Below are 16,262 nucleotides of genomic sequence, written 5' to 3' on the forward strand. Positions count from 1 at the left end.
GTCGGCCCCACACTTCATATTACATTGTGTTGAAGAGAAAGAAATCATGAATGAAGGAGGAGATTTGGTAGTTTACATTTTCCTTCTCTCTCCAACTATCTCTGCAGGAGCTGAGCGTGTCATCACCCTGAAGATGGAGATCCCAGGCTCCATGCCCCCTCTCATCCAGGAGATGCTGGAAAACTCAGAAGGTCTGGAAAGCGGGGCTGCAGGCGGCCGGCCCAGTGGTGCCCCCCCAGGCAGCTGCAGCCCGAGTCTGTCCCCTAGCTCTGCCCAAAGCAGTCCAGCCACACAATCGCCGTAGTAGCGGCCCACCTTTTTAATTTTTCCTCACGATGCTCTCCGTCTCCTCCCTCGACGTTCTAAAGAGGAGGGGGCGAAGGAGGGGGGCCTTGACCCTGACTGCTGAACACAGGAGACCGCCGGCAGAGCCAACCTTCTCCTCTGCTACAACACAAATCCCCACCCTCCTGATCTGCTTTCCCTCACTCTGGAGCCACCGTCCTGACGTGAGGGGGGGTAAGGCCGGAGCAGGCCGGGGCAACAGGATGCCTCCGAGAGACCACACCGTAAACACTGCTGATGACTCAACCTCCTTCTCCCTCCACTCTCCTCTCCACCGCTGCTCCTCCCCTCTCCACCTTCCTCCAAAAGACTCATGGAAACAGATCTGGACGCAGTGGAGACTAGTTTGGAATGGAACCGAGAGCGGGTGGGGCACCGTGGGACAAATGTATGAACAAGGACGATGCATAAAGACTGACTTGACAAACACCAGACACTTTTTTTTGTTGTACTCCGAGGCAGACTGCAAGTTTGGGACTCGTCAAAAGACCCCCCCTCCTCAAAGACTCTGGGTCTTTTCTCTTTTTCCAACTTAAAAAAAAAAAAAAAACAGATTTCGTACAAAAGATATATAAATATATATAGAAAAAGTTAAGGAACTATTGTGATCGACATGTCCAGAAACAGAACGGCAGGTTGAAACGAGGACATGTTTTCTGAGATTAGAAATTGTTGTACTCCTTCACTGTTTGAATCTTTTTCATACCCATCGAGAGTATTGAGAGAGACGTTTCAGTTTTATCACATTTGTACATTATTCTAATTAACGCGAAGCAAAAGATGTTGAAAATTTTCTCTCCAGTCTACACATGCAAACACATACAGACACACACACACACACACAAATGTGCACAGAAAACAAGTCGCGATGAATATCACCTACTATTCCAGGTTGGATTTGTTTTCCTTTTTCTTTCTTTCTTTCTTTTTTTTTTTTTTTTTTTTTTTTTTTTGCTTCCAAGAGAATGGAAAAAAAATGATTGTATGAACTCGGTTGTATGATATGGTCACAGGTCCTTTCAAGAAATCAAATTAATGAAGATTCATTATTAAGGTGTATTTTAAGTAGCCTTTGAGTTTGTGTATATAAGCTGTATTCATTTCTTTAAAACTATGAAGAGTTTTAGGCTTCACCTGATTTTTTTTTTTTTTTTTTTTTTTTTTTTAAGAATACCTTTTATGTGTTTTTGTTTATAGGTTTGTGATGCAAGAAAAAGACATTTTGAGCACATTTTACTGAAGGAAGTTCTTTCATGTTTTGTGTCCTACTAAATACTGGACAGGCCCTTAACCAATCACTGGCTGTTCAGAATGTGGCTGTCACAAACGATTTCAACCTCTCTCCCCCCGCCCTACACTTTTAAAAACATGTTTTTTACATACAGTAGATAACAAAGTAGCACTCCAGTCGGGGCATAGCTTTTTTGGCCATGTAGCAGAAAGAGATGGTGTTTTCTGAAAAATGGTGAGCTGGACGCCGCTCATGCGCTCCGGCAGCTCAGCTTCAAAGAGAGTTAAAATGTGAAGAATGGTGTACATACACACTGTATTAAACACACGTGATTCTCAGTAGTCTCTGAATGGATCGATAATCTGTAGTGGATGGGAAAAGACTAGATTGTAGTGATCCCTCTGCTCTGTCAGTGGTCAGGCAAGTGAAGGTCCCAAATGTGATGTTTGTCAACTAAGTCCTCACAAATCTCCCCCTGGCAACCTGTGGTAGAAAACAGACATGTGACTTTTTGCCGGATCCAGAGCAACCTTGCACCCTGCGACTCACTTTACGCCAAAACGCCTTCACCGTTACAACACACACGTCATCTAGACCATCGTTACTGTACACACGCCAATGTCTCAGGAAGGAATCATTTTGTGTGCTTGGCCTGTTCTTTGTATATGTTCTGTGCTGCACATCCTAACCCTCCTGTCACAGATGCACACATACACACACTTCTGCTACTGAGCCCCTGAGTTTTTCTTCAGTCACTCATGTTTTGTTAGGCCTGGCAGACCCAGGACACGTTGCAGAGAGACACCGACCCTGACCCCCGCCACGTTACGACATAGGATGCCAGTGTGGAGTCTCTCTGAGTCGTTCATGTTTTCTTTTCTTTTTTTTTTTTTAATTTGTACGGTCAAAGCTGCTTTCATCATTTAGGACTTCACCTGTCCAGAACAGCGCACAACTTTTCCCTCCACAGCTAATCTGGAATAGCAACAGACACAGCGTCAGTTTGAGAAGTATGGAATATGTTGCAATTTTGTCAAGATTATCAAGCGACTTTGGAAAAAAAAGACAAAACAACAAAAAAAGATCAAAAATAAAACCAACATTTAATAATTATTGAATGTGTTTGTGTTATTCCCATGTTTCATTCTTTTCATGCTCTGCCACAGGATTGTTCTCAGTAGGTTTTTATACCTCATATCCATGGAATAAGAAGTTCTGTGAATCCTCGTTATCAATCTCTGCAATGCTTTGCTATAGCCGCACACACAAAAGGACGTTCCAAGGCTTCATGAAAGTATGAATAAATATGTTAGTGTCTGCCTTCTGATTTTCCCCAGTCACTCTTAACATTTAAAGTCAGTGTCAGATATTTGCCATCACCCACTAGATAAATATCAAACCAGGAATCTTCACAACAGTGACCTTAATTAAAATCAGCAGTAAGTTTAGGTTAAAGTTAAACAAATTAATTCATTTGTATGTCACCAATTGAGGTAATTTTAAGTTGATTGAACAATTCTCCTTTTTTCAGTTTAGCACATTCTTCCTAGTAAAAGTTGAATTCATAAGCAGTCGAACGCGCCTGTGCTCAAATCACCACTCTCACAGGTTTTGCACCGACAGCATTAGTCAATCTGGTGTGAGCAGTAGTTGATAGTGGCTAATGTTAGCTAACTTTGGATAGATTGCTGTATAAATGGCATTATAGTGTGATTTTATCGACTTTATGATACTTTGTTTTAGCAATTGCCATTATCCTGTAATCATCACTTGTGGCCACAGTGGCCACTGTTTAGCAAAAGTTACACAGACACACTTTAAAAATAACAGTAGAAAGGACTGAGGAGCTCTCTACCTCTCAGAACAGGCCTGGGTTAGACACAGACACACACATATGTGTTGGAGACATAAGGGCTTGGATGAAAAACTTTTTTTTAAAACAGTCTTCCGCACATGCAATTTTAGGCAATGTAAAGTATGCGGTCAGAGTAGATCATTCACATCACTTATATGGATATTACATTGTATGCTGATTACATCTATTATCTATTGAATGGAAACAGTTCTCCTGCCTATGTTGTAGGCTTTCAAACAGGCCCCAGGTAGATTACTGTCCTGGGTTACATTTTTGTTTTATTTCACCCCTGAATCAACAGCAGCCAGTTTCAAGTGCAAGGTGCTGATGGAGAGCAAAGCATTTTTTCTCATTTGTTATTTAATATTTCCTGGTGCAAGCTATTTTGCACAAATTATGCTTTTAAAAAGTGATTGGGACAAAATTGGTGTTTTCCTATAAGCCACATGTCAACAGACTAATTCTAAGAGCATATAATGCTAAGTATGGTCCTATAAACATTGATCACAAACATTCATAGCAGAAACAGTACACATTACAGATCAGACTATACAGAGCTATAAACCATCTGACAGTTAATCTGGATTTGTGTGGCTGTTTCTGAAGATCCATTCAAGTGGAGCTTGCTGAGGTTTTTCTGAAAATATATTTAACAAATCTTACAAAAATTGGAAACAAAATGAGAATTATTCTTTTAATTATTATCATATATTTTTTAAATCTCTAGATAACATAGAAATGCCATAACTGGTTTCTCTGAAGAAGCTCAGGGATAAAAACTGTCTAGTCTCGGCTCTGCAATAATTTCTAAGTCCTATGCCCCGCCCTCTTTTTGAGACAGTGACGTGTTAACCAATCACAGTCCTTCGCGCGGAATTTCAAACATTTTCAAATCAGTGTCCCTTTGCCGAAGTGAAATTGTTCCGCCAGATTCGTAAACAAAATAGTCCCCTTTACGTAAATGACAGTTACACTCGATGCAGACAACAACATAGAACTTTAAAAACACAGTAACACAAAAATACATCTATTGTACCCCAAAACACGAGTTAACCCGTGTGTCTCTTTCAATTACAGTATGTATAGTATGGCGGAGTGATACTACACACCTCTGTGGAAGAGGCGAGAGGCAACAAATGACTGCTGCTCATGTTAGCTTCCGTTAGCCATTCGTCGATGTACATTGTAGTGTACGGTAGGTTACTTTTAGTCTGATATGACATTATAGTAAAATTCCTCTTCGCCACATCCCGGTTTATGGATTGCCAGAAGTTGACGTGTCTTTGAAAAGACTTCCAGGTAAGGCTACAACGCATAGAAATATTTTTCAGTCGGTCCGACCATGGCCACATATTAATGTTTTAGCTAGCTAACGTTAAGTGACATGTTTCAACGGAAAACGCATCTTGTTTTGTTCAGTAGTCGCTATTCTCGAGCCATTTCTGCAACAATAGTTCATGTCTGACAAAAGTATATCGCTATTATCGAGGCGACATTACACGTGGGGTCACGCTGAATTGTCAGCAGTGTGTTTTAACGTTAATGTTTCTTAACCGTGATCTTCTGAGTCGAATTGTAACGATAACGTCGAAAATGTCGGCGTTAAAACGCAGTATTGATTAAAAACAATGATATACCTATTGTCAACTAACGTGAAGTAAATGTGATATTGGTGAAGCATCGTCAAGCATAGAAATGCTGTATTTTCGCAAACATCTTCCCTTTTAGTTTGTTTCCTGTTTCTAAAATGCTTTTTTTAAACGTTACTCTTTTAAGAATTCACATTTGGTTTCCAAATTTTTTCTTGACGTTGTTGTTTTTTGTTTAGCTAACACTCAGATTTGACACTTGGTTTGCTTACTTTCCCAGGTAACGTTACGAAAATGCCATTGCACGGAAAGATAGTCGTGATTAAGAGGAGTGGAGGAGATGGGACTGAGTTTCCTCTTACTGCAACATGCTTGTTTGGGAGGTGAGAGCAGTAAAATGAATTTTTGTCAGTGTAATGTTTGCCAGGTCATGTTCACAGATTAAATCACCTCCTTTCATTTGTTATACCTCGACTGCACTATTGTTTTTAGCTCGCATATCTGTTAAGCAAATACACACATTATGTTGAAGCCAGCATTTACTATGAGCAGCCTCGTGTTGGGGTTGACAGAGGTGCTATAAAAACCCTTTAGTTTGGAGGCGGGCCATCTGCTCCTGACGTCAGAAATTTAAACGCATGTGTGCTCTTGTACATACATGAAGTACCTCCAGTTCACAGGTTCACTTTACTTTTGGACCCATGAAGATTTCATTCACTACTCATTAACAAGCACTACTGAAAACCTTGTGACGATCCACGTAACATGTCTGTTTTGTTGACGCATGTTTCTTTGTGATCTTTGCAGGAAGCCGGACTGCGATATTCGTATTCAGCTTCCTCAAGTCTCCAAGGAGCATTGCAGGATTGACTTGAATGAAAATAAAGAGGTAATGACACATGCTGAACATGACCACGCTAACTCCAGTGTTTCAACTTTAAAGGATATCTGGGATAATGAGGAATTGTATTTGAATAATTGTGTTTATGTATATGTTCCAGTGTCAACAAAAAGTCTCATTTCTCAAAGCACTTGTGGGTTCACTGTGGGAAATCTTGACCTAGATGGCAGAAAAAGCCTGGCTGACACAGTATTCTTCACTTCGAGGGAGTGTGTTTGATATAATTTTAATCTTTGTCTCTCTCAGGTCGTTTTGACAAATTTGAGCTCCGTGAATCCAACTTGTGTCAACGGAGAGGCTTTGCAACAGTCTGAGCGTTTGAAGCATGGAGATGTGATAACTATTATTGACCGTTCTTTCAGGTGAGTTTGATGAGAAACAATTTACCATTTTTACTGCCTCTACCTCCTTACTATTACTTTCAGTATCAAGTGCATTGATTTAAAAAAAATAATTAAATTGGAACACAATTTTTAGCTAGGTACATTTTATCAGCAAATATTTATGCAAAGTGCTAACGTGATACATTTAAATAATAAACAAAAGTTGTTGCTGTACTCTGTACAGTGTGTCTACACTTGCTAGAAGGAATGACCAATGGACAAAACGGAACACTTACAGAAATTACTTCATCTGAATTTCACGATCCACTCAGTTATTTACAGACTTGAGCATAATCTTCTACCACCAGACTTAACACAATGTGTCATTAAAGTATCTGTCACAACTTACAAATGTTGTCTCTATTGTCTGTACAAGAATCAAGAGTTCTACAATTTTGTATCCCGACATACATCGTGTTTGGTTTTCATTGATAGTTTTACCTGTGCTTCCAAGTACACATTAAAGGGACATGAAATCTAAGTACAAACAGAATGTATTTAAATGGCATATATACCAGATGCAATGGGAATGGTAACGTTGGCATTTCAATGACATATGTAAATGAAGTTCTACTTCTGTTTTCTGCTGATTGTCATTTCAGGTTTGAGTACCCTCCAGCACCCACACCAAAGAAGAGGTCTTCCATAGGAGGCAAAACTGAAAGCCTCAAGGTAATTTGCGATTATTTGTTATCACTAGCACTGCAGCCATCCCAACATCCTGACTTTGCCTTCACTGCTGCTGTGTTAATGAAAGTTTCCCACGCCTAGGTTCTTCAAGATCAGCAAGTGGGGGACACTGTCACCACTGAAACAGGAGGGAAGAGGATCTCTGAAGTGTCCACTGGTGAGACTACGTGATAGTGTTCTTGTGAATTAGCTGTAGTTGAAGATAATGTTGCACAATTACAGTCGGTGAACTCACAGAATTGGTGTTTCCTTTGCAGATGATTAAACATGATGGAATTAAATATTTTATCAAGTAGTTTTAAAAATGGAGATGGAAGTCATTGCTATGAATTTTCTATGTAACCAGAACAATGAATTTGAGGAGCCGTCTCAAATTATAAGTCTTTGTGGTTGTTGTTTGTGCATTTAGCTCAGTATGGTAAACATCTGACAGATAAGTGAAAATGGTTTCGCAGCCCTTGCATTATGAAGTGTACAAGCCTTTTTTTTATGTTTTATTTTTGGCTCTATTTTAGACCCTCATCTAAAAGATGGTACTAACCTTGACAACATCCAACGATCTCTGGAGAAAACTGTGGAGGTGGAGGCCAAGGAGGACGATGGCCTGCTGCAAAACAAGACCGCCTCCCCCTTCAACGATCTGTATCAAATGATCAAAAAATCTCTGGATGTTAAGACCCCACGCAAATCTTCTGTCAGTCTGCTTCAAACGCCTACCTCGAAGCTTTGCACCCCGAAACCTGTTTCAGTCAGAAAAAGTGGTGGAAAACCTGTAATTTCCTCAGAAGACAAAAGCACTCCTAAGAAGGATGAAGCTAAAGTCTCTTCTGGAGCTGATGAAACAAAGGAGGAGGCAGAAAAAATGGGCAATGGGACCCCAAAGTCAGTTAAGAAGCAGAGGAAGTCCTTTGAGGTTCCTTCTACTGTGATGGCCGGACCCGAAGCTGGAAATGGTGCCAAGTCTGAGGCAATGTCACCCCAGAAGAGAAATCGTTCACCTCCTCAGAGGTTTACTGCGAGTGAGGTTATTGAGAAAGTTTCCACTCAAACACCCAAGTCACCTGTGAGGAGGAGAAGCAAGGAGGCCACACCAACCAAACCTGCAGTGTCCAAGGAACAAGAAAAGCAAGCAGTGACTTCTCCCAAAACCAAGGCATCACCAAAGAACTCAGGAAAGGTTGAAAAAGGTAATAAATATTGTAATACTATATTGTTTCTCTTCAAATGTATTACCATTGTTATCGAATTACAGAAATAACTTGTATTAAACAGTATGTTTAAGAAATATTTGGTTGTTTTTAATGTATAATCACATTTTCAATTCATTTATTAGTAAAAGAGACGTCCAAGAAACGCAAAAGCGGAGAACTTGCAGCCGACTTGCCCACACCACAAATGAAGAGGAAACGGGTTTCCTTTGGCGGGCAACTGAGTCCGGAGTTATTTGACAAACGACTGCCTCCTGACTCTCCGTTACGCAAGGGAGCCACTCCCAGGAGAAGCTTGTCTCTGTATCGACCCAAACAATCACTACTTAGACGAGCATCAGTCATTGGCTTGCTCCAGGTAAGACTTTAGTGGACAAGGATGACTCAAGTTTGACCGAACAGAATTGTTCCCCCTTACATAATGTTCTTTTAAAATTGATCTTTTTTTGCTTGCTTCTTTGTTTTTTTGCTTTTGTAGGAGCATCCTTCACCTAAGAAATCACCAAGTGCCAAGAAGGCTTCACCTAAGACTCCATCACCTGGAAAGAAGTCCCCAAAATCCAAGTCTCCTTCTCCCAAGGCAGCAACCCCTGCAAAGAAGTCCCCAAAATCCAAGTCTCCTTCTCCCAAGGCAGCAACCCCTGCAAAGAAGTCTCCAAAATCCAAGTCTCCATCTCCCAAGGCAGCAACCCCTGCAAAGAAGTCTCCAAAATCCAAGTCTCCTTCTCCTAAGGCAGCAACTCCTGCAAAGAAGTCCCCAAAATCCAAGTCTCCTTCTCCCAAGGCAGCAACCCCTGCAAAGAAGTCTCCAAAATCCAGGTCCCCCTCTCCCAAGGCTGCATCTGCAAACAAAATGGAAACTCCTAAGGCCATTAAAAAGACCCCCACAGTACAAGGGCGATTCTCTGTGTCACGCATCAGCACACCATCTCCAATTGCTGAAGGTTTCGTTAATGATCAGGTGCCTTTGGTCACTGTAACTCCTAAAATACCCCTGAAGAGAAAGAGCATGAAGAGCACCTCACGGAAGAGCATTGTAAAGAGTGCTGTAAAAGTGATGCGCAGAAGTGGCATTTCACGGGCATCTATCAGAGGTATGTTGGACCCTGAAATACATGATATACTGTATATCTTTATATTAGAAATCTTACCTTTGGTCCATGCACTTTATGATCAATTTCTGAGTTAATTTCCTCCTTTTTTTGCTCTCCTTTCAGCCATGAATTCCTACGCAGACATGGTGAAATTTGGGCAAGCTAAGGCTCAAGTGGCTGCTCCAGCTAAAACGGCAGTCCCCAAAAAGATGATGAAGAAGACTTTGTCCAAACTCCAGGTAAACAATATTCCTGTTCCTCAATACAGGACCCTTTTTTAGTGAAGATTACATTAGATACTTAACATCTTACTTACTGTTTACTCATGCTGAACATCATCTCTTACTGTAATAGGGTTATTTCTTGTTGTGATGTTAGTATGGTTACCATTTGAAAACTGCAGTAACTGTCCTTTTATCTTTCAGACCCCTGCAAGAAAACTCAAAGGCCATGTCAGCACTGGACATGCAAATTCACCTGTTACCATTGTTGTGGGTAGAGCTCACAAACAAAATGTTGTGCATCCAACCGGTGCTGCACCAAGACTGATCACCAATATTGCACTCCTTAAAAAGAACATGAAAATGGATGAGGACTTGACTGGTAATTACGCCTTTTCCATCCTTACAGTTATCAACACTTATTTTTGGTAATGTATGTTGGACTTCAATATTGTACCTAATCATATTGTGCATTGTGTTTTTAGGAATTTCTGAAATGTATAAAACTCCTCTAAATGTAAGGAAGATGAGATCTGTGATCAATGAGAACAATGCCACGAAGACACCAGTGGGAGCTCTGGGCACATCCATTGTAGAACCATCAGTGTTGAACACACCAGAGGAGCCAGGTAAAGTGTTTATATTGTTTGGAGAGGAGAAAAGCATGAAATCTGTATTCTGCATAATCACTAAGGGCTCAAACATAGTCCCTGCAAGTATGCAGATACTTTAAGCTGGCGCTATAGCATGAAGTGCTCAAAACAGCCATGGCTTACCAGTTTGACGAAGCTTTAACTGAATATGTCAATGTGTCAGCGTATTTATGAGGCTTTGTCACCTCTTCTCTCTTTGTCTATTTCTTTTTCTCTTCCTTCTGTGCCATATGCACAGCAGTACACATTCCTGCACAGATGCCATGTTGGTTTACTACTGAAGTCATGTAAACATTCTGATCTTATCTGTTCATAAGAATGCGCATGGTACAGTTGCATGTTTGGGCCAGCTGTTTGTGTCTTTGTACTTACGTGGACCATGTTTGTGCCCTAAGGCTAAAGGACTTGTTAGATTAAGTCGGTTGAGTAATTACATTATCTAATAATATAACTTGACATATTTTACAGATGAAATGATGGTGTCACCACTGAGCACAGTGAAAGACGGAAGGTACAACAGTGAGGCTGTCAGACGCCTCCTTGATGGGGATCAAGAATCTAGCTTGGTCTGTGATGTCCCTGCCGAGGAGACTCCCTCTGATGGTCCCAGAGAAGAGGAGTGCACAGATGTGAAGACGACCTCTGTAAAAACTCCCAAACAGAAGCCAGAATTACCAGAGGCTCTTACTGGAGTGAAGAGGATCATGAAGACCCCAAGACAGAAGGCTGAACCTGTTGAGGATTTGAGAGGAAGACTTCTGAAAACTCCCAAGCAGAAGCCTGAACAGAAGGAGTGTCTCACTGGTGTGAAGAGGATCATGAAGACCCCAAGACAGAAAGCTGAGCCTGTTGAGGACTTAAGAGGAAACATTCTGAAAACCCTGAAGCAGAAACCTAAGGTACAAGAATGCCTTACTGGTGTGAAGCAAATTTTCGAGACGCCACAATGGGAGACTGAGCCTCTCGAAGACGTTCAAGCAAAACTTCTGGAAACTCCCAAAGCTCCAGAGGCTGGTGATGAAGTTGTTGATGCACCAGTACATATGGAAGAATCTGAAGATCCATCTGAAATGACTGAAATGACTGACATGACGACTACTAATGCACCAGTAGAAGACTTTGAGGGACTTGAAGAGCCCATGGAGGAGCCACTGCCTGTTTCCGTAGAACAACTGGAGACAAAGAAGGTAATAAGGAAGTCATTTGATTGACGAATGATTTTGGTTAAGAGTTTAAACGGTGCCAGATGGTGTTCATGCAGCCCTGCAGCTGCATTTACCTTCTTTATTTAATTTTCTTTAATCAACAAAAAGGTTTTGTAGGGACATAAATCAACAATTTATTGTAATATCCCAGTATTGTTTGTGTACCCACATACTGACAATATTAAATTTCATGAAATCTAACTTTCAAGACATTTGTGTTTGTTTGGTTTACATTATTTCAAACTGAGTGTTTGTTGTCTAAATGATTTTTCATTTTATTTTTAGGTTGAAGATCAAAATCCTCAGGATTGTGGTCTAGATGTTGCAAAAGGTTAGTTGGTTCTTAAGTTTACTAAGAATATTGTTCGATGAGTGAGAAATTACACTACTTGTATGTTGGGTATATAAGTTACATTATTATGATGAACTGATTTATTGTTGTGGTTTTGCCTTCTGCCCTTGTATAGAGCTAGACTTTGCCCGTGAGGAGCCACAAGATGATGTGCCATCAGATGTGGTTGATGATGTTCCCCAAGTTGAAATGGAAAAGGGTAAGTTTACTGATATTAATTCCTTTTTGTTTTGTTCTAAATACTTTTTTCTGCATACTGATCTATCGTAAGAAAAGAAAAGTCTGCTGTAAAAAATCTAAGTGTTTAGTCTGTTATCCTAGCAAAAAAATGTCTGACTCTGAAAGCACCATGGCACAAACTTAAATGTAGGACATTCAGGTTATCTTCACTACTAAGTGTCACTTTTAAGCACACAAAATGTTCAGAACTCACCCAAAGCATTGAGGAAGGTTTGATCTTTGTGTGCGTGCTATGTAAATCTACTGTCAAAACATATCTGGAAATTGATGCAAGAATTCCAACAGTTAAAAAAGCAGCTATTTCTTCTTCCTTTTGTCTTACTTTAGAAGCGGATGCCAATGAAGTTGTTGATGAAAATGTACCTGTGGAAGAACCCAAACTGGATAAAGCAGATGAGGCTGTACCCGAAGAACCTACAGTTGTTGCAGTGGATGAGGCTGTACCCGAAGAACCTACAGTTGCAGTGGATGAGGCTGTACCCGAAGAACCTACAGTTGTTGCAGTGGATGAGGCTGTACCCGAAGAACGTACAGTTGTTGCAGTGGATGAGGCTGTACCCGAAGAACGTACAGTTGTTGCAGTGGATGAGGCTGTACCTGAAGAACAACCTAAAGTGGAGAAGAAATCTGTTCGCGGCAGAAAGGTAAAAACAGTTGAATCTAAAGCGGAAGATAACCAGGAGGCAGAAGAACATTCTGAAGATCCTGTCGTCTCTGCTCCAGTCAGAGGAAGAAGAGGCAAGAAAACCGAAGCTACAGCTCCACCTGCTGTTAGACAAACGACAAGAGGCCGAAATGCAAAGACCACTGAGAGCAACGATGTTGAGCCCGCAGCAGAGGAAAGTCTGCCTTCCAAAATTGCAGCTAAACCTAGAAGAGGAAGAAATGCCAAAAAAGCTTCTGATGATCAAGCTGAAATTGTCCAGGAGGTTGCCATTGAAACTGAAATGGTGCCAGAGCCCGAGAGTGAACAGAGTCCCCCAGTTGATGTTGACCATGAAGCAAATGACAGTGCAGCACCAGTGGAGAAGGCTGTGTTGAAGCCCAAGCGAGGGAGGAAAACTAAACAACCTGAACAGTCGGTGCCAGAGCAGCAAGATGTGCCCTCTACTGATCGTGATGATGTTCCCCAAGCTGACATGGCAAAAGGTTGGTTTTTATTGTTTCTGCTTTTGTGTTTTTGGTTTGAACTGAAATCACTTAAAAGTAAGGGAATCTGATCAATTTGAGTTAGCTCTGTACAAACAAGTGCTAATGAAAGTATATGCTTTGTGCATTAAGGTACAGTTTGATCCATTTTTCCCTTAGTGTTTTACAATATTAATGAAAGGGTCATAGATTTTCATTGGTAAAAACTCAAATCCTGACTAATGTACTGTTTAACTGTTGATAGTGAATTCTCTGCCACTTTAAATCTAAAAACAATCTGTTTTATTTTAGAATCTGATGCAAATGAAGTCTGCAGTGACCAACTGGAGGTGGTGCCCAGTGGAAGTGATGAAAATAAATCTTCAGATGCCATGGAAACTGTTCCCCAGGCACCTTCAGACGAAAGTTTACCTAAAGTGGAGACGGCAACTTGCAAAGAACCAGAAATTGATGCAGCTATAGTTCAGAAAAAATCTGTTCGCGGCAGAAGGGCGAAAGTGGTGGAATCTAAACCAGCTGAGGATAAACAGGATGTGCCAGAACACCCTGAAGATCGTGTCGTCTCTGCTCCAGTCAGAGGAAGAAGAGGGAAGAAAACTGAAGCTACAGCACCACCCGCTGTTAGACAAACAACAAGAGGCAGAAATGCTAAGTCTCAAGAATGCACCTCCAATGTCCAACCTGAAATGGAACCAGAGAAGGCTGTGGAAACACCGGTAACTGAGATTTCTACTGAAGCTGAGAGTGACCAGACTTCAACAGAAAATACCCATCAAGAAGAACTTGAATGTGCACCTCCTGCAGACGAAGCTGTTGTGAAGCCTGTTAGAGGAAGAAAAACTAAACAAACACCTGTTGAGCCCCTTCAACCAGAGAAAGTTGTGAGTGAAGAACCTCTTACAGCAGATCCTGAACCTCAGAAGTCCATTCCTGCTGTTGGAAAACCCAGAAGAGGTAGAAAGACAAAAGCTGATACTGTTGAACAAAATGAGGTGGCAGACGACAGTGTCACTGTGGAGACCAAGCAGGAGTCTCAGCCTCCAGTCAGGGCAAAGAGGGGAAGAAATGCCAGACAGGAAGAAGAGAAGCTGGAGAACGATGACAAGACTACTTCAGTTGAGACTACTAAATCCCAGGAGCCAGTTAAAAAGGGAAGGAGAACCAGGAAGGCAGAGCAAGACCATGAAGAACCAAGTGAAGAAGTCCAAACTACTGAAAAGGTTGTTCCAGTGGAGGCTGAAGCTCCAGTTGTTGCTGAGCCCGAGAAGGTGATTGAACAGGCTACTGTGGCTGCAAAATCCAGAAGAGGAGGACGTAAAGCAAAACAAGACGCTGAGAGCGAAACTCCTGTCGAATCCACTGAGGTCCAAGAGGTCCCTGCTGCCAGCTCTACAGATAAACCCAAACGTGGAAGGAGAGGAAAACAAGTTGCTGATGAGGTTGAAGTCACTGCTGTGGTACCAGAGGAAAAACCTGACCATGAGCTAGAGACTGAAGAGAAGAGTAATGTGGAGCCAGATGCTCCAGTTGTTAAAGCTAGCAGGGCAAGGGGGGCGAAAAAAGAGGTTTCACAGGTCATTCCAGCCAAGAGAGCGCGTCGAGGTGCAGCTCTTCCCTCTGAGGAGAACGATACAGAATCCACAACCCTGGTTTCAGAGTCTGCACCAGCCTCCGTAGAGCCAACCAAAAGGGGAAGACGGGCAGCAGCAAAGCCCACAGCAGATGATGTCACGGTGACCAGTGACCAGGCAGAGCCCACTGAAGACGCAAGCAGTGCTGTTGAGGAAGACACAAAAAAGTCCAAAAGGTCTGTCAAGTGGAAAACTGGGGTTGACGTCTTTGAGATTCCAAAACCAACACCTGTGAAGGCAGTTCGAGGTAGGAAGTCTAAACTTGGAGACCAAGTTGACACCGAAAGCCAAAATGTGTCAAAGGATGCCAGCAAAACTGAAGAGAAGGATCTCTCAGAAACGGTTGTCAAAGCTCAGCCCGCCAAGAGAGCCAGGCGAGGGGCAAAGATCGCTGATGTCACCGCTGACAAAGAGGAGACCACGAGCAAGGTACCAAGTGTTGAGGCCGAGACACAGCCAAAAACCAGAAGAGGAAGATCAGCAAAGAAATAAAAACATTTGTGTACATAATCTTAATCGCAATGACTTATTTTCTTTTAAAATCTTTTTGTACCTGGAATTTTTATAAATTGTATGGCATTTTAAAAAGTAGTTTTATAGACTGAAAATTATGCACTGCTTTTGTGTTTTGTTTTTTGTTCGATGCAGCAGGGAGTCTTGTTCGTGACAAGTTGTATGTTATTCATGACTTCATTACTTTGCAAATATTTTTATGGTTAAAAAAGTGGTAATTAAATTTTTTTTGTTCTCAAAAATTGGTGTGAATTTGTCTTTATTTCCAAGCATGTCTGTACTGTGCATCCACATGTGGGGCGAAAATGACTGGGGTGTTAACTAACTGATTTGAAAGACATTGTAGAAGTGCTCACACCTGAAGCCTTTACTGTATGTAGCTTGTTGGTACAGATACAGTTCTGGTGATTGGGATCTGGTCAATTTAACTTTGTACTCAGTTACATGAAGTGCTGGAAGACGTGACAGGAAGTGACTGGCATTACATTTTCTGTCATGTGCAACTCAGATTTGGTCCATGTCTGGTTTCTGTAAGTTAAAAAATAATAGCCACAGTAGTTAAACATTTTCTGGGAGGAACAAGTAAAAGAGTGATACAGGAAAGTGTGATTTGGGAACTGGATGATGGGGTTTTATTGAAAATTCCAGAGCTATTCAAGATTTACTAATGATGCATACTACAGTCAATCCTCGAGTTAAACCTCAACAACCAGAGTTGGTGTCTATGAGCATTCTGTTATTGTATATTTGTTACCACTTTCATGTCTCTCAAAAAACTTTTCAGACTGGTATTTTAATTGCATTGGCATATTAAAAAAATAGGAGGTAGCTATGTAATCCGTTCAATAAGACATTTAAAGAGTCGCTAAATGATATCAATATAAAAGTTGGTTAAAAAAATAACCAAAAGTAATACATGTGAGATAGAAGTATCAGTAAAAGATACAGATAATCTCATTATTGTATTATTTGCAGCGCAAATGCATTAAATAGGTTACACCG

At 41.2% G+C, this 16,262-nt stretch overlaps 2 protein-coding genes across 9 annotated transcripts in view; both read left to right on the forward strand.

The window, feature by feature from the left end:
• raraa (retinoic acid receptor, alpha a) overlaps positions 1-2,689 on the forward strand; it is a 148,718-nt gene extending 146,029 nt beyond the window's left edge. For all 8 annotated transcript variants that reach the window (XM_084342661.1, XM_084342663.1, XM_084342665.1 and 5 more), the window contains one exon: positions 108-2,689. In XM_084342661.1, coding sequence (XP_084198787.1) covers positions 108-304 — 197 coding nt within the window. In that variant the 3' untranslated portion in view covers positions 305-2,689. The remainder of the gene's footprint in view (positions 1-107) is intronic.
• A 1,854-nt stretch (positions 2,690-4,543) lies between these two features.
• On the forward strand, positions 4,544-15,365 carry mki67 (marker of proliferation Ki-67). The gene is made up of 17 exons (XM_084343238.1): positions 4,544-4,730; positions 5,301-5,403; positions 5,828-5,909; positions 6,168-6,283; positions 6,907-6,976; positions 7,076-7,151; positions 7,510-8,181; positions 8,328-8,560; positions 8,681-9,296; positions 9,420-9,535; positions 9,722-9,899; positions 10,003-10,146; positions 10,639-11,357; positions 11,661-11,706; positions 11,843-11,926; positions 12,295-13,116; positions 13,408-15,365. Exons 2-17 carry the CDS (start codon positions 5,315-5,317, stop codon positions 15,237-15,239), a joined length of 5,895 nt encoding a protein of 1,964 aa, XP_084199364.1. The 5' UTR covers positions 4,544-4,730; positions 5,301-5,314; the 3' UTR covers positions 15,240-15,365.
• The last annotated feature ends 897 nt before the right edge of the window (positions 15,366-16,262 follow it).

This window comes from Pagrus pagrus (genome assembly GCF_965226575.1).
Source record: "Pagrus pagrus genome assembly, chromosome: 21".
NCBI classification, from domain to species: Eukaryota; Metazoa; Chordata; class Actinopteri; order Spariformes; family Sparidae; genus Pagrus; species Pagrus pagrus.